The sequence below is a fragment of the Taudactylus pleione genome, unplaced genomic scaffold (genome assembly GCF_031769625.1).
Source record: "Taudactylus pleione unplaced genomic scaffold, aTauple2 ptg000431l, whole genome shotgun sequence".
NCBI lineage: Eukaryota > Metazoa > Chordata > Amphibia > Anura > Myobatrachidae > Taudactylus > Taudactylus pleione.
Window position 1 is genome coordinate 3,692,474 of NW_028284833.1, and position 22,473 is coordinate 3,714,946.

The 22,473-nt window shown below is 46.7% G+C and overlaps 1 protein-coding gene across 3 annotated transcripts in view; it reads right to left on the reverse strand.

Annotated features, from left to right (window-relative positions):
- Positions 1 to 2,773: 2,773 nt before the first annotated feature.
- The window catches only part of ARAP3 (ArfGAP with RhoGAP domain, ankyrin repeat and PH domain 3), a 194,453-nt gene continuing 174,753 nt past the window's right edge, over positions 2,774 to 22,473 (reverse strand). For 2 of the 3 annotated variants that reach the window (XM_088447431.1, XM_088447430.1), the window contains 6 exons: positions 19,071 to 19,153; positions 18,309 to 18,344; positions 15,442 to 15,505; positions 13,255 to 13,392; positions 6,147 to 6,185; positions 2,774 to 4,340 (listed from right to left, as the gene is read on the reverse strand). In XM_088447431.1, the coding sequence (XP_088303557.1) occupies positions 3,723 to 4,340; positions 6,147 to 6,185; positions 13,255 to 13,392; positions 15,442 to 15,505; positions 18,309 to 18,344; positions 19,071 to 19,153 (978 nt within the window). In that variant the 3' untranslated portion in view covers positions 2,774 to 3,722. The remainder of the gene's footprint in view (positions 4,341 to 6,146; positions 6,186 to 13,254; positions 13,393 to 15,441; positions 15,506 to 18,308; positions 18,345 to 19,070; positions 19,154 to 22,473) is intronic. The other variant, XM_088447432.1, reaches the window with a different exon arrangement.

Below are 22,473 nucleotides of genomic sequence, written 5' to 3' on the forward strand. Positions count from 1 at the left end.
ACTAGCACAGAAGATCCCCCTAGCACAAAAGATTTCTCCCACACACACACAGGTCTCTCCCTAGCAGCGACCCCGCCTCACCTTTTTCTCATTTGTGTTTCCTCTGTCTGCATATTCCAATTTCCTCCCCTCCTCAGTGCTGCAACTGAGCTCCAATACCAGAGTACTTCCTGGACTGACCACCTGATCGTCAGGGGTGTCCATCAGAGCTCAAGGCATGCCCCCTCACAGTGAGGCATGCCTCCATTAGCTCTTTTTCTCTGTTTTATTGGCTCCTGGAGAGATCAGCTACCACTTATGTCCCCCAACTTCGTATTTGTAAGGATTTATACATTATGTTGTTACCGTTGATTTATTGGGCCTGATTCAGAGGTGGATGCAGTGTCCATGTTGGACACAGTGGAGCAATTCTCTAAATCAGTGCAAGCACAAATTCTTGCGCATGCGTGGCAATTGGCTCGAGACGGCAGTCGCTCCAACTATTTATTCCCAATGTGAGTGACAGGCAGTCAGCATTTGGGGGAAGTAACGGGAGATGGCTACAAAAATGCAGGCCTGTCGGGACCGGTTTCTGGGTGTACCCTATTGAGCCCCTGCAAACTTCGTATCCAACTGCAACGTTCCCGGCGTCTTAGGTGAGACTAACATTCGGAGACAGCGTAGGGTTGCTCAGAGGTTCAATGTGCGACCGATGTTTCTCATGTTTCATTCTATGTTTGCAAGCGGCAGATGTGAGACACTGAAGGTGGGCGTCTCTGCACAAGACATCAGCTAAGCGGAATGGCGGTGGCGACAGTATTTGATACACCTCTCAATCAGGCTCGATGTTACAATATCAGAAATTTTAATACATCACCCCCTGAATGTGTGACATTATGTTACTCATTACGTGTTTTTGGATGCCCCTACATCCTGGCAATGGCTCCCTAGGCAACTGCTTAGGATCAGCTAGTGGTACCACCAACCTTGGCTCTAGAACATATTATTTTACTGTGAAGAAGGTAACACCAAATGTATGCCATGAAGAAGGTCAAAATATTAATAAAAACAGATAAAAAAAAATGCATAAATTGTTTTGGCCCTCTGTGACTAGGGGGTATATTTACTAAACTGAAGTGGAGATGTTGCCCATAGCAACCAGTTAGATTTTTAACTATTATCTTCTAGATGGTGCTAGATAAATGATAAGTAGAATCTGATTGGTTACTATGGGCAACATTCCACTTCTAAAAACATGCACTTTAGTAAATATACCCCTAGTGATCTTCCTCTCTCCCTAAAAATATCTATTAAAATCATAAGCTAGAATCTTTAGAATCGGATGCAGGGGGCTGTGGTGACAAGGCCTAGGTTGTTATGAGATGCAGGGGACTGTGGTGACAAGGCCTAGGTTGTTATGAGATGCAGGGGACTGTGGTGACAAGGCCTAGGTTGTTATGAGATGCAGGGGACTGTGGTGACATGGCATAGGTTGTTATAAGATGCAGGGGGCTGTGGTGACATGGCTTAGGTTGTTATAAGATGCAGGGGGCTGTGGTGACATGGCATAGGTTGTTATGAGATGCAGGGGGCTGTGGTGACATGGCGTAGGTTGTTATGAGATGCAGGGGACTGTGGTGACATGGTGTAGGTTATTATGAGATGCAGGGGATTGTGGTGACATGGCATAGGTTGTTATAAGATGCAGGGGGCTGTGGTGACATGGAGTAGGTTATTATGAGATGCAGGGCACTGTGGTGACATGGCGTAGGTTATGAGATGCAGGGGACTGTGGTGACATGGCATAAGTTGTTATGAGATGTAGGGGGTTGTGGTGACATGGCATAAGTTGTTATGAGATGTAGGGGGCTGTGGTGACATGGCTTAGGTTGTTATGAGATGTAGGGGGCTGTGGTGACATGGAGAAGGTTGTTATGAGATGCAGGGTGCTGTGGTGACATGGAGAAGGTTGTTATGAGATGCAGGGCACTGTGGTGACATGGCGTAGGTTGTTATGAGATGCAGGGTACTGTGGTGACATGGTGTAGGTTGTTATGAGATGCAGGGGACTGTGGTGACATGGTGTAGGTTATTATGAGATGCAGGGGACTGTGGTGACATGGCATAGGTTGTTATGAGATGCAGGGGACTGTGGTGACATGGCGTAGGTTGTTATGAGATGCAGGGGGCCGTGGTGATATGGTAGATGTTTACAGGATAGGCTGAAGCCCCCTAGGTAAAACCAGCCAGTGGAATCAGCCCTTAGTGTGCTTGAGAATTCCCACTGTTTGTGCTGCCTCAGCCAGTAACCAGGTCTATGTGCGATACTCTACAGTCAGGTTTGGATACTGAGGGTAACGTGAGCACCCCCAATCATTTACTAGGTAGGCTCCATAAGATTCTGGTAATATCTGATCACCAGTGTTCCCACCCTCCCAGCAAAGCCCCTATACCTGTCCCTGTACAGGCAGGATAGATTCAGCCTCCAGATGTGTGTATGCATGTAGAGAGAGGGCAAAGTTTGGAACTAATTCAGAAAAAAACCTATTATCTGATGAAACAAAACATTTCTTGATGTTGATTGTCTGGCTTTTTGTTTTTACACAATATATAAGGTATGGGAAGCTGTGTAGTCGCAATATTATAGAACATAGGTGTCTTCAATAATCCAGAGGAAACAAAAAATAGGAAGAGGGACTTTCCCTGAGGAGCGGGCTAGCCATTTACTAGCAAACATGCAACAAAGGAGGCAAATATTTAAAATGTAAGAATTCACATAGATGATATTTGCATGTTTTAATAAAAAAAAACCTCATAGCTCAGATCCACATATACACTTACAGCTTAGCTGCCAACCTAAGCTCGGCCAGCCATTGCAACACTTCTAAGCACTTTATGGCTGATTCACGCATGTAGGCCGCAATTGCTTTCACACTGTGCATAATCGCCTGTACGCAGAGCAGTACTCATCTATGGGACTGCCCTGCCTCTTTCCATACGCTTGGTTTCAAAGCTGTCGTCATTGTTAGCACACACTTGCACCAGCCATATCCTTGATGCAAGAGATGATAATTTATGAATCTCTGTACTTATAAATCAGCACACAGTGGCCGATAATTCCATCTATGCAGCCTTGGGTAACTTAGTCTGCATGCAATCACCCGCAGCCACTTAGTAACGCGCATTCGGTGGAGATGTGTCTGAGATGCGTACAACATGAAATCTGCAGTAAATGCGGGTGGAATTTACAATCGGGTATATTGCTGACTCCATTTGATGCTGAAGATATGAATTTGTCAAAGCAACTATCGTGACATTCTGCAGCCATTGATCGCCCTGCTGTTTCCTGTTACATCAGGTGACAGGCATCCTACCAGGGCTGCAGGAGATCAGTCAAGTCCATGATACTAAACCCGGCAGCCTTTTCATCAAATATAATATAACTTAGTTCAGAGAATTAAATAGTTCCAGCACGACAAGTACTCCATACATGAACGTGTGACGAATAACTTTCTGCTGTATCATTTTTCTGTTCTAAAGACATAGAGGACCATGAATTACTGTTTATACAAATAATATATTTAGATTACATATAACACAAGTCAAAGCTAAAAGTCAGTTCACTGTAACCACGTTAGCTAAGACTGCAGTTGCCATTTCTCAGTCTGCGCTGTACTGGAATGCACCAGGATGCTGTATTGCAGTTCAAGGTTGTCCTAGATATTCATGGTGACTTTACTTGGTCACGTAACTTGCTGGCCTGGTTCCGTCCCAGTGTCATTTTTCTTACTAAGCATGGTGTTGAGTTCCTGAAGAAGTTTGTCTTGCATATTACTAGAAAGAGGAGAGGTCTTCTTCCATGCAGGAATTTTGGGGTCTGTAGGGGCTGTCGGCTCAAAGAACAGTGGCAATGTGCTCAAGTCCAGCGTGCTTTTCCCACCCTGGCTCCTCGCAAGGCTTGTTTGAGTCCGGTTTGGCTCCACCTGTCTTTCAAGAGAAGCGGTTTTTATGGCGTTAGTGCCAGATCCTCTATCGGGTATAGTTGTTTTAATGACGTCACTTGGGGCGCTAAGGTTTCTTTCTAGAGACTGAGTCTTATTATAGTTCTCCCTTTCTGGTTTCTCTGGGGACCGGGGCTTTGTTGGTTCCGATCCTGGTGGCTTTATTTGTTTCTGGCTAAGTACTGGCTTTTTTGTCCGGTCCAAGGGAGGAGGCAGCTGAAGCCGTTCTGTTGACAATACGCAGTCAGGCTCTGGAGGTGGAACCCTCGGGAAATTTCCCACCTCCTCATACACAGGCTCATGCTCGTCACCCTGTTTTTCCTGAAGCTCTTCCAGGGAGTCCTGATGCACCTTCATCGGCTACAAAAAAGGATAAAGTCCTTGTATTAGAAAAATAAAATAATTGCAATGTATAATGTTCTAACTGTAACAGGAAAACAAACAGTTTGCAATGGTGTCATAACGCATGCGGGAGTGATTGTGTACACAACAAACACATGCCAAGTACATGCCAAGAGCATCATGTTAGTGCACCAACGTCAAGAACACAAATTTGACATGCCTCAGTATTAAAGGAAACGCGGAGTCTCAAGTCTATTCACGCCAATCCCGAGTATAAGTATAGAATGCATATAGCCAAAAGTACATTTAATTGAAAAATGAACAGCACTATAGAGGCCAGTCTTACATTGTATATATAAATAATAATTTATAGGACAGGAGTGGGTTGACAGGCTTTAAAGATTGCATTGAGAACTGCATTATTTATTGCTTTGCTGACAAACAGGTAGTGGGCAAAACGAAAAATGGAAACACCTGGGTGAGTGGGGGCCATCCAGGGCTGTAACTAGGGTAGTGCGACCTGGCACAGGGCACTGCAGGTCAGGGGGCGCTGTTTGGACCTCTCAATTTTCTGTTTATTATCATTCTCACTTGTAGCGTCCTCTTATTTTATCCCCAGCATCTCCTGGCCTCCCCTATCTCTTCACTGGCCCTTCCCCATGAGACCCTGGCCCTTTTTCGGGTGTTATCTCCCTATTTAAAAAATAGGGGGAGGTGTCAATGCTCTTTCTGGCACAGGGCACCAAAAAGTCTAGTTACGGCTCTGGGACCACCAATAATTATTGGAAGCTTCCTCACAGGTGTAGCTCATGTGTTATTTAAGGAAGCAACATGACGACATAACAAAGCTGAACTGCTCTGTGTGACTATAATTATGGCTAGCATGGTTTCAAGAGGCACAATGGTCGGGTTGGGTTTGACAGGAGCTTCAGTGACCAAGATATTCAACTTGCTAATATTTCATGAGCAACGTTGTCTAACGTGATGTCAGCAACTCTAAGGGAAAAAATCCCACCAGCAAAGGGAAACAGTGGGTATCAGGATCTTTTCACCAGTGTATCATGGCCAGATGAATCATACTTCACATGTTCTCGATGAGCAACAACGTGAATGTGTGGAGCCAACCTATAGATCTCTATAGCCCTGAGCACTTGCTTCCTACAGTGTAGGGTTTCTGGTGGTCCCATAGTGTTAAGGGATGCATTTTCCTGGCATGAATCCCCATATGGCATGACTTTCTCAGTCATCGGGAGGGGGGGGTTATTTATTAAGGAGCAGGTAGTCGAAAGCTGCCGATCATTGGTGGCTTTGGCCAGTAGTTTTAATACGGCAATAAAAATAAATGCTAAACCAGGCTTGTTTAGAATTCTTCCTTTTACCATTTTATAACTAGCAGTAAATATAATCTATTAGTTAATATACTCCCAGATCTCAATCCAATAAAATATTTCTGAGGATATATACATATAGGATATTCTGGAATGTTACCTGAGATTCTGCAACAATCAACCAGATGTCAGTTGAGTGACTTTGTTTTTGGAGGGATGGTGATAAATCCCTCCTGCATAACTCTGGCTATTGGTAAACCCATTGGCATAGCACATTCAGGCTCTCCTGGTCACACACAGATGTGCAACACCCTATGAAGTGATTTTACAGTGGAGTTTCCAGTTGTCAGTGGTTACAGATAACAGAATGGGAACAGAAACCAGTTAAGGTCATTGTGCCAGTCGCACTGAACCTATGGCCTAGTAAATTGACATGTAACATGCAAAGCATGTTAGGAGCACATGCAGTTCCGCATACTGTCATTTAAATACTTACAAAGAACATTGACATCGTCCTTCGTGTGTGGAGACGGCGCTGAGGAACAGAAATCAGGTATGAAGGAGGAACTGGGAATTACATTTTACAATAAAGGTGCCAGGGTGAAAGTACCACCTGGGCGCAGGCCATAAACAACGTGCTAGTGACAACAGGCATCACCTTCAAGCTCAAGGTCCTTTCTACATTCTAGTTTTAAAAAGAACCATTTCAAACACACATGACCCAACAGTGGCAACTTCAGGACATGAAATAGGCAATTTGCTGTAACACTGGATACAGTAAAGCTTAATTTGTGCTGATATCATAGTACATGATTTTGTTTAAATTGGGACAGTGCAAAATGTGGTCAGAAGATGCGGGGCCGGATTAAGGTCTGTAGGGGTCTCTGGGCAACAAACATGTGGGGGCCCCTATTAAATATGGCCGAAATGAGGGTATGTGCAATGGGGACTATATCACTCGTAAGCGGTACATTAGCAAACAGCGATAAGCTAAGCTCAGCGCCGTTTGCTAAATACTGAAAGGAGGACATTACCCCTTTAGCGAGTGTCTCATTGTGAAATGGGGCCCATGGGCTCCACATGAAAAGAAAAACACAGACACACACACGAAAAAAAAAAACACACAATATACACCCACAGGAAAAAGAAAACACATATAGACACCCACATTAAATATTTCTCACCAGTTGCGCAATCTTATCCACATTACACTGCACATAGGGTCTGATTCAGACCCGCTCGCAAGCGGGTCGATGGTGGGGTACTGTGCACGCGCGGCGCGCGCATGCGCAAGCCCCGAAGTGAGAGAAAAATTCTCTCGCTCCGAGACTCACAACAAAAGGGGCGGCTGTCGATGTTGATCGACAACTCTCACCGTTTTGTAGGCGTTACACAAACGGAGGAGTTCCCGAAGGAACGCCTGCTGTTTGTGGGATGGGAGGCACCACTGACATCACCAGTGATGTCAGTGGAGAACTTCCTGCTCTGTTAGAGCAGGAAGCTCTCTGGGGCTTGCGACGGACGAGACCCTACCACAAGGGTCTCGTCGCAAGCCCCGATGGTCGCGACCATAACCTGGCCGCCCGCAAAAGCTGTGGGTGGTTACCCACAGCTTAGCAAGCGGCCAGGAGGCCGCAACAAAAATAACATCCCTGAATCAGAGCGAGCGCTCTTAAAGAGCGTTCGGCTCTGAATCAGGCCCATAGTGCCCCTGATTCACATTACACCATATAGTAGTGTCCCTTATTCATGTTATGACACACAGAAGTGCCCCTTTTACACAATGCCCACAGTAGTACCCCTTATACACAATGCCCACAGTAGTAGTGCCCCTAATACACAATGCCCACAGTAGTAGTGCCCCTAATACACATAATGCCCACAGTAGTAGTGCCTCTTATACAATGCCCACAGCAGTAGTGCCTCTTATGCAATATCCCCCAGTAGTGGTGCCCCTTATGCAGTGCCCCAAGTAGTGGAAGTGCCCAATATGCAGTTTCCCCAGTAGTGGTGCCCCTTATGCAGTGCCCCCGAAGTAGTGGTGCCCCCAGTAGTGACAGTGCCCACAGTGATAATGCCCCTTATGCAGAGCCCACAGTAGTGGTGCCCTTTATGCAGTGCCCCCAGGAGTGGTGCCCCTTATGCAGTGCCCCTTATGCAATGCCTCCAGTAGTCATGCCCCCAGTAGTAGTGCCCCCTGTGGTATTGCCCCCTATGGTCATGCCCACAATAGTAATGCCCCTGTGGTAGTGCCCCCAATAGTAATGCCCCCTGTAGTAGTGCTCCCAATAGTAATGCCCCCCTGTAGTAATGCCCCTGTAGTAATATCCCCAGTAGTAATGCCCCCTGTAGTAGTACCCACTGTAGTAGTGCCCCTTACAGTGAAGCCGCTTACATGACAAAAAAACCCACAATACTTACCTTCAGCCCCGCTCCTGTGTCCGAGCCCGTCCGTCAGGCTGCTCCTCGGAACTATGGGAGAGACGTCATGTTGTATCTCCCATAGTGCACTGCACACTGCGGAAGCCGGAGCTCAGGAGTGAGCTCCAGCCTCCGGCTGCCGCCCGCGCTGTGGGGAGGGAGCTGGGCACCCGCTGGTAACCCGACTGGGCGCCCGGCAAACAGAGCCTCCCTGCAGCGCCGGACTAAGGTGGGTTCCGTCACGGTTCGCAAAATACGCGCTATAGCGCGTTTTTACGCACTATAGGCAGTTGGTAACCCAATTTTAAAAACTAAGCCGGTCCTCTAGGACGCTCTGGAACTGTGTGGCTTTGCCAGCGCCACAGCAGCCAATCGCCGCTGCCGGCGTTTATTCAACCAGTAGCCAGTCAGTGTCGATGTTTGCTTAACTTGTCCCCACAGTGCGGCGTCTCCTCACCCAATCAGAGGCAGCTTCCTTCCAGACACCGGCCGGCCCAACAAGGCTCCATCCCGGGATCGCAAGCCCCCACCTGCTGCCCGGGAGCAGTACCTCCCCCCTGCCCCCCAGCCGGACCCCGTGCGACGTCTGCATGCGGCTACTCACCGTTGGAACATATGAGAGCCGGGAGTGAAGTGCAGCGGTACCTCAAAAGGCCCTGGCGGGAAGACGTCCCCAGCTGCAGGATGGCTCTGGCAGCAGGACATCCCCGGCACCTTGACAGGCCACCGGCGGGAGGATGTCCCTGGCACCCGGCAACAGGACAGGCCCCGGCGGGAGGACGTCCCTGGCACCCGGTGGGAGGTAGGCCCCGGCAGCAAGACAGGCCCGGCACTGGTGAAAATCCTGATCGTCCCTTTTGGTAAGTATCGCTAACCTAATTCCCACCCCTCCCTAACCCTCCCATAGGGGTGCCCAACCCTAACCTTCCCCCAAGTGCCTAACCCCCCTCTAAGTGTCTACACCTTAGCCCCCCATCCCCGCAGCCTAACTATAAGTCTCCCGGTGGGGTGCCTAACCAACCCCCTAACCTCCCTCAGGAGGTGCCTAACCCTCCCTTCCCCTAGCCTAACCCCAACTCTCCCGGGGGCGGGGGGGGGTGCCTAACCCTAAGTGCCCCCCTAACCTAACCCTCTCCCCCGGGGGCTGTTCACGCCCCGGGAACTGGCTTACCTTCGATCGGTATGTCGGGTGTCGGGCTCCCGGCGTAGGTCTAATGACAGGCGTTGGAATTTCGACGCCTGTTATTAGTACCTTGCCGGGATTAGACAGTTGGGAAGCCGGCGGCCAGGATTTCGTCCGTCGGCTTCCCGACTGCTTCCCCTCAGAATGGCCGCCTTAACTGGAATACCGGAGCCCTGATTCCTGCATACGGATAGCACACGCAGGATGTGACACACCCCTGAAACGGTTGAGACACGCCTGCGCTTTTAGCTGACACTTCTTGTTGCCTCCCTCAAACTCTCCCTGCTTGTCACTCACACTGCGAATAAATACTCGCAGCATGCAACTACGGTAGTGTACCCTGACGATAGCGCTTTGCGACTCAGACGCATGTACAGTGTCAAATAATCGTTCAGTTTGCGAAAACATCAGCAAAGCGTACAACTATGATCCCGAAGTTATTTATTCAGGAGAATATAATTTGGGAATTTACAAATCGTTGCAGTCCATGTTTTTGGAGGACAGCAGATGCCAATAATATAAATAAAACCTGCTGATTTTAATAGTCTTATTAACAACTAGCTGTTGCCCGCGGCTTCACTCACTGTGAAATCACTTCTGCCAACAAATGTCTTTATTTGAGGTGTTCTAGTTGTATTGCTTTGCATAGGAGGCCTTTTGTTCAAGTGGCCCATGTGACCAGCAGCCCTATACAGACTGGTGGCAGCAGCGTCTTCACCCACCACTCACACCAATGTCACTGTGTGCCCTGTGCACAGACTGCTATGTATCCTATCCTATTCACCCACCACTCACACCAATGTCACTGTGTGCCCTGTGCCAGACTGCTATGTATCATATCCTATTCACCCACCACTCACACCAATGTCACTGTGTGCCCTGTGCACAGACTGCTATGTAACCTATCCTATTCACCCACCACTCACACCAATGTCACTGTGTGCCCTGTGCACAGACTGCTATGTAGCCTATCCTATTCACTCACCACTCACACCAGTGTCACTGTGTGCCCTGTGCACAGACTGCTATGTAGCCTATCCTATTCATCCACCACTCACACCAATGTCACTGTGTGCCCTGTGCACAGACTGCTATGTAGCCTATCCTATTCACCCACCACTCACACCAATGTCACTGTGTGCCCTGTGCACAGACTGCTATGTAGCCTATCCTATTCACCCACCACTCACAACAATGTCACTGTGTGCCCTGTGCACAGACTGCTATGTAGCCTCTCCTATTCACCCACCACTCACACCAATGTCACTGTGTGCCCTGTGCACAGACTGCTATGTATCCTTTCCTATTCACTCACCACTCACACCAATGTCACTGTGTGCCCTGTGCACAGACTGCTATGTAGCCTCTCCTATTCACCCACCACTCTCACCAATATCACTTTGTGCCCCGTGCACAGACTGCTATGTAGCCTATCCTATTCACCCACCACTCACACCAATATCACTTTGTGCCCTGTGCACAGACTGCTATGTAACCTATCCTATTCACCCACCACTCACACCAATGTCACTGTGTGCCCTGTGCACAGACTGCTATGTATCCTATACTATTCACCCACCACTCCCACCAATGACACTGTGTGCCCTGTGCACAGACTGCTATGTAGCCTCCTATTCACCCACCACTCACACCAATGTCACTGTGTGCCCTGTGCACAGACTGCTATGTATCCTATCCTATTCATCCACCAGTCACACCAATGTCACTGTGTGCCCTATGCACAGACTGCTATGTAGCCTATCCTATTCACCCACCACTCACACCAATGTCACTGTGTGCCCTGTGCACAGACTGCTATGTAACCTATCCTATTCACCCACCACTCACAACAATGTCACTGTGTGCCCTATGCACAGACTGCTATGTAACCTCTCCTATTCACTCACCACTCACACTAATGTCACTGTGTGCCCTGTGCACAGACTGCTATGTAGCCTATCCTATTCACCCACCACTCACACCAATGTCACTGTGTGCCCTGTGCACAGACTGCTATGTAACCTATACTATTCATCCACCACTCACACCAATGTCTCTGTGTGCCCTGTGCACAGACTGCTATGTAGCCAATTCTATTCACCCACCACTCACACCAATGTCACTGTGTGCCCTGTGCACAGACTGCTATGTATCCTATCCTATTCACCCACCACTCACACCAATGTCACTGTGTGCCCTATGCACAGACTGCTATGTAGCCTATCCTATTCATCCACCACTCACCCCAATGTCACTGTGTGCTCTGTGCACAGACTGCTATGTAACCTATCCTATTCATCCACCACTCACACCAATGTCACTGTGTGCCCTGTGCACAGACTGCTATGTAGCCTATCCTATTCATCCACCACTCACACCAATGTCACTGTGTGCCCTGTGCACAGACTGCTATGTAGCCTATCCTATTCACCCACCACTCACACCAATGTCACTGTGTTCCCTGTGCACAGACTGCTATGTAGCCTATCCTATTCATCCACCACTCACACCAATGTCACTGTGTGCCCTGTGCACAGACTGCTATGTAACCTATCCTATTCACCCACCACTCACACCAATGTCACTGTGTGCTCTGTGCACAGACTGCTATGTATCCTATCCTATTCATCCACCACTCACACCAATGTCACTGTGTGCCCTATGCACAGACTGCTATGTAGCCTATCCTATTCATCCACCACTCACCCCAATGTCACTGTGTGCTCTGTGCACAGACTGCTATGTAACCTATCCTATTCACCCACCACTCACACCAATGTCACTGTGTGCCCTGTGCACAGACTGCTATGTAGCCTCTTATTCACCCACCACTCACACCAATGTCACTGTGTACCCTGTGCACAGACTGCTATGTAGCCTATCCTATTCATCCACCACTCACACTAATGTCACTGTGTGCTCTGTGTACAGACTGCTATGTAGCCTATCTTATTCACCCACCTCTCACACCAATGTCACTGTGTGCCCTGTGCACAGACTGCTGTGTAGCCTATCCTATTCATCCACCGCTCACACCAATGTCACTGTGTGCCCTGTGCACAGGCTGCTATGTAGCCTATCCTATTCACCCACCACTCACACCAATGTCACTGTGTGCCCTGTGCACAGGCTGCTATGTAGCCTATCCTATTCATCCACCGCTCACACCAATGTCACTGTGTGCCCTGTGCACAGGCTGCTATGTAGCCTATCCTATTCACCCACCACTCACACCAATGTCACTGTGTGCCCTGTGCACAGACTGCTATGTAGCTTATCCTATTCACCCACCACTCACACCAATGTCACTGTGTGCCCTGTGCACAGACTGCTATGTAGCCTATCCTATTCACCCACCACTCACACCAATGTCACTGTGTGCCCTGTGCACAGACTGCTATGTAGCCTATCCTATTCACCCACCACTCACACCAATGTCACTGTGTGCCCTGTGCACAGACTGCTATGTAGCCTATCCTATTCATCCACCACTCACACCAATGTCACTGTGTGCCCTGTGCACAGACTGCTATGTAATGTATCCTATTCAAGTGACTGCGGGCCAAAAGGACCTCTCCCCCCACCCCTTACCGGCCGCACGCATGGTGCCACACCTATCTCTTGCATTGATGATGTCAATACATGTTGTTTTTGTTATTGCTCAACTTTAACTTAACAGATCGAGAACAAAGTGCAGGTTATTTCTAGGAATTTCCACTACAAAATGATAGTTTTCATGAAAATCAGATTAGTCGTTTGGAACAAACAGACAGGCACAACGTTCTGATTAGTATAGACTGTAATTGGTGCAGCCTTTTTAAAGTCAACTGCAGTAGGAGTTTATACGTGTGCACTGCACATGTAATATCTTTTTTACATTTTAACGTGTGTGTAACACAATACATACAGCTCACCAGTATACTATTTAATTAAACCTGCTTTGCTTCTGCTTCACCCTCACCTCACCCATCAGCCATAGTGTGTCTTTAAATAAACTCACCAGTGTCTGATTAGCATTGACCATGACGGAATTGGTGTCATCCCCACGGATTGGCACTAAAGGCATAGTGCCAAATTTTTGCTTGGTCACATCAGAGGAGGAGTGACGCCTTAAGATAACCGGGCGGAGATCATCATGCTGGAATGAAAGAGATGGTATGTTTAGTTTACCATTGCTATATATTGTAACTATGCCCAAACTCATTGCAGTGATTTCATTGGCCGTTATAATTGGTGCTGCAGTATCTGTATAACCTGATTTCCACAATAATTAGTATACACACAACAGGGCCCACCTAGGAAAATCCATTTCTAGGTGGGAATACAGATCTAAAGCTATGTGACAATATACATAACTGTCACTAAAATAAGACCTGTACAGCCAGCTACACACTGTCAGGTTTTTTTGATCAGAACGAGAAACGTGGCGATTTTTCAGCAAATTGCCCACCCCAGTATCTGTGCTACACATTGTGCACTTTTTCCATAGAAGCTACCGGTTTTTCACCACACCGCACTCATTTTGCACAAGGATGATGACATAGTGACAGGAGAACGTAGGAAATATAGGCAAACGCAGGGGGGGGTTCCGTCTGCCTGGAAACCCCCCTCCCCAGCCCACACCATGACCACAATAGAAATAGTAATATAATAGATTGTTACTAGTGCTGCATGTTCTTTTCAGTATCACAAATGAAATAATTAACACCACCTGTGGATCTTTTAACATGTATCAGTCAGTAATAAATAACCTGTGCACCAACTAGGAGATCTGGAAAACATGCACTATTAGGGATGCACTGCTATAGAGCCCAATATATAGATATATGTCCAGGGCAGTGCTAGGTTCTTCTGCTGCTCCTCCAGGCTCCCGGACTTGCTCTAATAGTCTGGAATGGTGCCCACATCTAAAATAAATACGTCCCGCTCAGGCAGGATTGCCTACTGACGCATCTAATGACTTACTGTGATCACTGATCGTGTATATGCTGGAATTAATACACACAATACACTTTGTATGATGCTTATTAAAGCTGGTTAAGTACTAATTCTGCCCTCTTTATTGAGAGGCCACACTCACTCTAAAATGAATCCTTTGGAAACCCCCCTCTGGAAATCCTGCGTTTGCCATTGCAGGTTATAGAGAATGCACACACACTGCTCGATATCGGGAATTTGGCCGAGATTTTCGTTCTTGGCCGACAGATCAGATAATGGAAGGAATGCGTTTGTGGATGTTTTCTTACCGTCTTATCGCTGAAACACTGAAACGATCGTTCATACACACTATACAATAAATCAGGCCGATCACCTGATTATTCGCAAATTGGCCCAATAATTGTATAATGTGTAGGTAGCTTTTCACTTTACTATTTATAAAAAAAAGAAAAAAGTTTTTATTGTTTCTGAGTGAATTGATAGTGCCTGTCTCTTCTGTGTGTAGATGACAAGAACTCATTTTGGTTAATACATAGTTTTAAATTATTCTGCCTTAACAACCAAATCTTCATGAACAACAGTGGCGTGCTCGCTGAATGCAGTTTTAAAATCTCAGAGAAAACAAGTATAAAGAAGGCAGCCTGTTCAAAGAAGCCACTAAGTTGTTGGACTTTTATGAGAGACAAAAGGACACAATTGCGGAAATGAGGAATCTTTAGTCGCCCAGATGCACCTAAGGAAGTATGGCCTTGTGTAAAGGGGGTGGAGCCTGGGGAAACAGGCACGGAGCCTTGCGGCACACCCATTTACGTCACTGTCGGGGCGTGCCCAGCACTCTCCGAGATGCTGGGCTGCCCCAGGCACCCCCTACACTGTTAATAGATGGCGTGCGCACGGCATCTATTCTCCCCCCAACTGCCACCCCCACCGTGAGACACTGCGGCCCGCAAGTGGGACAGTCCGAAAACACGGTACCATGTGACAGTTGGGAGGTATGCATTACTGAGTCAGCGGGACGGGAGCCTATCACGGTGATAAGTGAAAAATAAAGTGATAGCATTACAATCACTTTACTTCCTGCTTTGTACATAACCAGCCAGATCCGTTCCAAACCCAGCCCCGATTCACCCAGGGACAGTTGGGAAGTATAAAGATTAGTCATTTATGTACTATTGTATAATAAATTCATATAGTGACGCTTACTTTAATTGCCATTGAGTTTTACTATGAATACTAGTAATGTTGTTACCTGAGCCTTGAGAATACTCGTAATCCAGTCCCACATCTCTGTCTGTACTGTGCAGCATAGGTACCTGCAAAATGCAAAATATATATTCTTTTAAGGACAATAAGTATATTTTGTGCAGTACTTTACATCAGCCAATCAGATTTTAGCTGCCAATTTTCTACTGCTACTTTCAAAATGAAGAAATTGGTTGCTAAGGGTTACCACACGCATATACTGTGTGTGCATACAGCTACTGATAAATGTTCATCTTTATCTATCGTGCTGCAGTGAAGCAGTAAAATATGATTGTGGGCAAAGCTTGTCACTCTGCACCATGCCATATGCAGCATGAAAATTGGCAATGTTGGTTACTTAGGTAAATGTAGTGTAAATGTTGCTTTCTGACGTCTGAAATCCCCGGTGGGCCCCACCCCCTCCTCTAATGTAAGGTGTACTCTAATTGTTACTCTGCTAGAGCCAGGTACCTGGTACAGCAGGAACATGGAGGAACATGGGTGCTTGGTTTGTTTCTATAGAAACTCTTTCCTGCCAATCAAAATTAGCAGTTGTGCTTTATTATTATTCACATGTACATTATACTGCATTCCCAATACAGGTTGAGTCCCCCATATCCAAATATTCAGAAATACAGATTATTTTTAGCATGACTGAGATAGTGAAATCTTTGATTCTTGATAGTTCAATGTAAGATAGTTCAATGTACACAAACTTTGTTTAAGGCACAAATTATTAAAAATAAAGTATAAAATGACCTATAGGCTGTGCATATAAGGTGTATATTAAACATAAATGAATTTCATGTATGTACACAAACTTTGTTTGATGCACAAAATTATTGAAAGTAATGTATACAATTTCCTGCAGGCTGTGTATATAAGGTTTATATGATATATAAATGCATTCTGTGTTTAGATATGGGCCCTATTCCTAAGACCTTTCAAAATGGTATACAAATATTCCAAAACACGGAATATCCCGATATCCAATATAGCCTTGGTCCCAAGCATTTTGGATATGGGAGACTCAACCTGTAGTATAATGTATTCACTACAGTGCATAATCTGGTAGATGATACTGCATGACCTATCAATATTTACTATATATACTGTATTTATAAAGGGGCACAGACCATGCACTTTACTATCCATGTTGTTTGCAGGAAATGTCCTCTATAATGATTGGCCAAGTCTCTGTGGTGGTTGGCCACACCCCCTGTGGTGCCTGGCCACACCCCTTAAGCATGAGCTCCTTCCACTGCATTCCCCCGGTCGGCCCTTTATGCCCCAGCCCAACACTTATTCCTTCTCTACGGTAATCTATAGTAACCATAAGGTATACAATCGGGAAGCCAGCTGCCTTAATACCGGCAGCCGGCTTCCCGACTATCATATCCGGCGAGGGATGAAATGCCGGGCGTCTAGATGTAGATGCCTGACATTTCCCCAACGCCGGGAGACCGAACGAAGGGATGCCGGGCGCCGCGAACGGACAGCCGTGGGGGTGGGTGGGTTAGGTTTAGGGCACCCAGGGGGGACTTAAGAGTTAGGAACCCCCCCGGGAGGGTTAGGCTAGGGGAAGGGAGGGTTAGGCACCCTCGGGGGGGACTTAGGGTTAGGCACCCCCCCGCGGGACATAGGTTTAGGCAGCGGGGAAGGGGGGGTTAGGGTTAGGCACTTAGAGGGGGGATTAGGGTTAGGCACTTGGGGGGGAGGTTAGGGTTAGGCACCCCTAAGGAGGGTTAGGGGGTTAGGTTAGTTAGTACCTACCTATTCATTATCGGGATTTCCAGCGCTGTCGGGCTTCCACTGGCGGGAACTCTGCTGTTGTCGGCCAGGCGCTGCCGGGAATCGATGCGGCTGGTGGTATTTCATACCGATTCCAACCATAAAAGGTTTTTCTGGGACTATTCCGCTGTCCCACCCATGGGCCGCAGTGTCCCGCAGTGGGGGGTGGGGGGGGTTGTGAGCAAACCGCTGCGGGCAGCGGGTAAGCAGAGGTAGACCAGATGCCGCACGGCATCTATTAACTAGTGTGGGAGCTGCCCAGCATCTCAGATAGTGCTGGGCACGCCCCCACAGTGACGTAAACGGGGGTGCCACGAGGCCCCGCCCTGTTTTTTTTTCTGATGCACCTCCCCTTTTACACAAAGCACCACCCCTTTTGGTGCATGCACTGCCGCTGGCTACCACTACCCCCCTCCATCTACATTTCAAGGTGAATATGCACAAATGCAGAAGCAGGTGTATCCCTCTTTTACTGTCCCGATTTGTGGATTTTGTCACGTTTGGGTACAGTTTGGAAATATGTCAACATTGTACACTAAAGTGGTGTTTTGGGGGAGGGAAAGGGAACAGCCTAGCATATTGGAAGCCGGCCCCACTGTGACCTGTACATGCCCCTAACAGGACATGACCACGTCACCTTTCTGCTGTGTCCCACTTTGATATTTTCAATTGTTGAGAGCTATGTTTTACAGAACCAAGAGGACAAAGTGCAAAGGCAAAAAATGAGCTGTAAAGCAAAGCAACCAATCAGCTATCAGCTATGAGATAGACTATTAATTAAGTTACTATTGTTTACTGTTGGTTGTGGTTAGATTTAATCCTATTATGTTATTAGAAGCCCTATTATGATCATGTCATGTACTGTATACTGTGAATTACTGCCCAAACTGAAAACACACTATAAAGAGAAAAACAAAGTTGTCGTTTTTTAAATAAATCTTTGATTAACTCTAAAACATGAAATTATCCCTGATCTATTCAATGATTATATGTATGTAATACATATTTTAGTATCAGAATAATGGCTTTTCTGTAATTATACCAGTTTTTCATACACATATATTTAGCACCTAAAATACTTACAGCTGCTGTTTATCCAAGTAAATAGTAAAGCCCCACCTAGAAAATAACCAACAGATTGCAATTAGCATGTTTACTATATACACATCAACACAGAAACATACTCTGGCTTTTAGGCTTTTATTTTTTATTTACTTTGCAACACAAAAAGTAATTTAGCTGTATCTATAGAGGGCCGCTGCAACACTGCCATCTGCAGGCTACAAGACTGTACTACAGCCCACTTAAAAAACAAGAGGAAGTTAAAAAAATTAGACCCAGTACATTTTTGCATAACAACACTTCCTTAACAACTTGCCAACTACGCGCCAAAATAAAATGTCATAACGGAGGGCTCCTAGGTCTAGGAAGAAAACTCTGTCAGTGCTTTCCTGAGTGAAGTAATACCGCTAATACTGTACCTTCTGTCATCAGCAGCTGATGGACAGAGGGATCCAGGGAGGTTAAGAGGAACCATTTGATTCGGTTCCTGGCACTCTGACTGCAGCATATGGCATTTACTCATGTGCTGATTGTTTAACAAGGAAATCCTCTGATGCCACTTCCCCAAGCAAAGTGTAGTCACAGGGCCATGTAAGACAGACCAGTATCATCAGGCCTCTCCTCCCTGCTAGGACTACTGGATCCATGTACACTGACGGTAATAAAAATCACTTCTATTACATCCCGGTTGCACTGAATTCTATCGTGCTGGCAAAGCATTGACCCAACATACAGTTAAAAAAACGAGTAACACTAGTAAATAAGTAAAACTGCTTTACTTACGGTGTTGGAGGCTTTAATTTCTTCCGAATCCCCATGTAAACTTTCGCAATTTCAAGAGGCCACTCTCTCTCTGGCTTGGAACTCTGTAAAATAAATATATGCATTTGGTACTTACTGTGCCTATTTCATTATGGATCTCAACTGCAATAGCACACGCAGCTGGCCGTCGCATCGCAGAGCTACACTGCAATCACACTGCGATTACGCAGAGCATGGTAAGCCATCGCTGCGTGAGTGACCGGTAGTCAGCGCTTGGGGGTGCTGATGGGGAGTGGTTGTCCGTCATCACCCCCGTTTGAACGCCGTTACTTGGGCGTGCCTATATTAGCCATTGCGACAGTATGCGCAGCTTGAGTGCTTACTGCATGTAACGAGGATAGCAATTTCTAAGTAAGGTCAGGGCTGCGGTAATTCTGCGATGTTACTCAATGTTACTGATGTATACGCAGGACTTCAAGGTATTAAGGGTGTGAGATAGCGGTAGAGGGAGGCAGTGGGCGTCTCTGGCTGTGTGACGGCATTGCGATAGCATTAATTAGCATATTTTCACAGCAAACCGGCTCTTCTTGAACAGGACATTAAGTAAAATATATGGGGAGAGCAGTACGTGGACATATTTCCTTTACAACCACTGAAAAGATTGGAGACTCAGGTCCTGATTCAGCAAGGGACGCAACTGAGAGAACGCACGCACCCATCCGCTGCGAGAATATGCTAATCAATGCATACGCATGGAGACTGCAGCGCAAGATGCAAACTCCCAGCCCCACATTAAGCCGCCCATCTCCCTTTACTCAAAGCCTGATCAGTACGCAAGATAGCGTAAACATCGGTAACATCGAGAACCATCGGATCCATTAGCATATTAGTGGTTGACCTGACCTGCCGCAGGATTTTTACCGCTTCCTGTGTAGGGCTGACAGTATGGCTGCGCATGCCGCTGCACTGCCTTAATTATGCACACCCCTACAACGGCGTCCCAACGCACTGGCACGCCTGCGTTCGCCCGATCGCCCCTCCCGTCACCGCCCACAAACGGAACTTCCTGTCAATCACTCTACCTTAGGTGTGCGTAGCCTTTGCTCATGCAGTTCCCATCGCAGTTGATAGTTCGCGAATGCGCGTTGCGATGCATACACATGCGCAGTGCGGAAACATGGGCCAAGTGCGTGAATTCTCTCAGTTGCGTTCCTTGCTGAATCAAGCCCTCAGTTGTGGTATTCAGTACATAATAATACGGTCGGAGAGGATTACAAGGAGCAGCCAGTTCTCAGAAAATTGTGGATGGCTGCAGAAACCATTTAGGAGGCTGATGGAAACGTTTTATGCTCGCAGCAGGTGCAGAGCTGCCAGTTAGGGTGTGAGGGGTGTATGACATTTTAGTAGCACAAATAAGAAGTACATGAGGTTTTTGGCTTGAAAACATCTCTCCTATACATAAGGAGAGATTTATCAAAGGACGAAGAGTCCTAAAGCTGTCACCCATCACAGCCTGCTCTTTACTAGCAGGCTGCTGTCCCCGAGCCTGGCAGCCTACCAGGATGGTTTTGCCTTTTAAATGACTGCCTCTTTAAATCTACCGGCTAAATCATCGGCGTTGCGTCAGTTCCTGGAACTCAGGGACTATTACATATGGGCTCCACGTGTTGTTAATACTCCTCCACTTAAACTTCCCATTGAAATATACTGGGAGTTCACGGGAAAGACAGAAAAACACTAGCGATGTTGCTTTAAGAGTATTGCTCCATCTTGTGCGTTTATAACAATGGGCAGCTTTAAGAAGAGCTTTTAATGAGTAACGTGGTACTTGCCCTACATCTCCCTAGCCGTTCCAAGTCGATCTAGAACTTTTCGGTACTCCTGTTCTGTTTTGAATTTTATTTTTTATTTTGTTGTCCAATTGATTTTACTTAATAGATCTTTTTTTTCTTATATATTTGTATTTTTTATTTTATTTTTAATTCTTTACAATTGACATCCGGGTAATGTATTCTTGCACATAAACTTTTTCACTACAGAATTACACTCTACCATTAGCGCTCCCACTTCTCTAAACTTATCATTGTCAAATTTATTTACTTTGCAACACAAAAAAGAATTTAGCTGTATCTATAAACGGCAGCTGCAACATTGCCATCTGCAGGCTAAAAGACTGTACTGCCCACTTAAAACAATAAGAAAAAAAAATTCTACCCAGAAAAATTATTTTTTTCTAGTGAAAGAAAATGAAAACTTCAATAGTTGGTCGTTGCACATATTTAAAAATTAAATTTGCAAAATAAAATTTCCATACCAACTTGCCAACTACAAATGTCATAACAGAGGGGTCCTAGCATGGGCGCCAACTACCATAGGTGCAAGGGGTGCAGCTGCTGTGGGGCCCAGAGCTGAGGGGGGCCCATCTTCCTTGTCAAAATTACATGTGTTATACACATTTGTCGCCATTGGGTGAATAAAAGGGATTGGTGTGTGTTGGTCTGCACCGATTGGAAGTGTCAAATATAGTTGATGTGCAGAGGTAAGTTACTGCTATGCCAGGGATCTTTTGACACTGGGTGGGGGCTATTTTTGATGGGGGGTGGACCGTTAAATTACAATGGGGGCCTATGGACAGAGGAGTTGGGGGGGATGCAAAACATCCCCTAGGGGGTCCTTACAAACATCTTTCAAAGGTCTTTTTTTCCTTGCAGGTATGCAGGATGGAGTGAAGACAGGGATTAGTGTGTGTTGGTCTGCACCGATTGGAAGTGTCAGATATAGTTGATGTGCAGAGGTAAGTTACTGCTATGTTAGTGAGTTACTGCTATGTTAGTGAGTTACTGCTATGTTATCGTGGAAAAGGTGGTGCCATGGGCAAAGGGTTACTCTCTACCCTAAACAGCAGGCAGACATGTAGTAGCTGTGGTGCTGACAGCCATCTCTATACTTGGGGCAGTTAGATGGGGATGGGGAGAACCTATAGCAGGGCCGCAACTAGGGGGGGGCTAGAGGTGCACATGCACCGGGTGCCAGAATGCAGGGGGTGAAGAAGGGCTGACTCAGCCCCTGCACACCCCATGCAGTCTTGCAGTGTGCGGTGACTTGGGGCTACAGATTCCATGCGGACCAGCAGTCCGCATGGGCTCTGCTGAAAACGGCCATCCACAAATGGCCGCCGCCAAGGAGGAGACAGATGCTAGAGGTCCTACTGGATCTCTAGTGTCTGTTAGGCCAGCGCAATGCACATAGCGTTCCCAGAAGTATCGGTAACGCTGGCGCTGCAGGGAGAAGATGAAGAACGCTGCATCTTCTCCTGTGAAACCCCATGGCAATGAGCATGAAACCCCATGGCAACGAGCATGAAACCCAATGGCAACGAGCATGAAACCCCATGGCAACGAGCATGAAACCCCATGGCAACAAG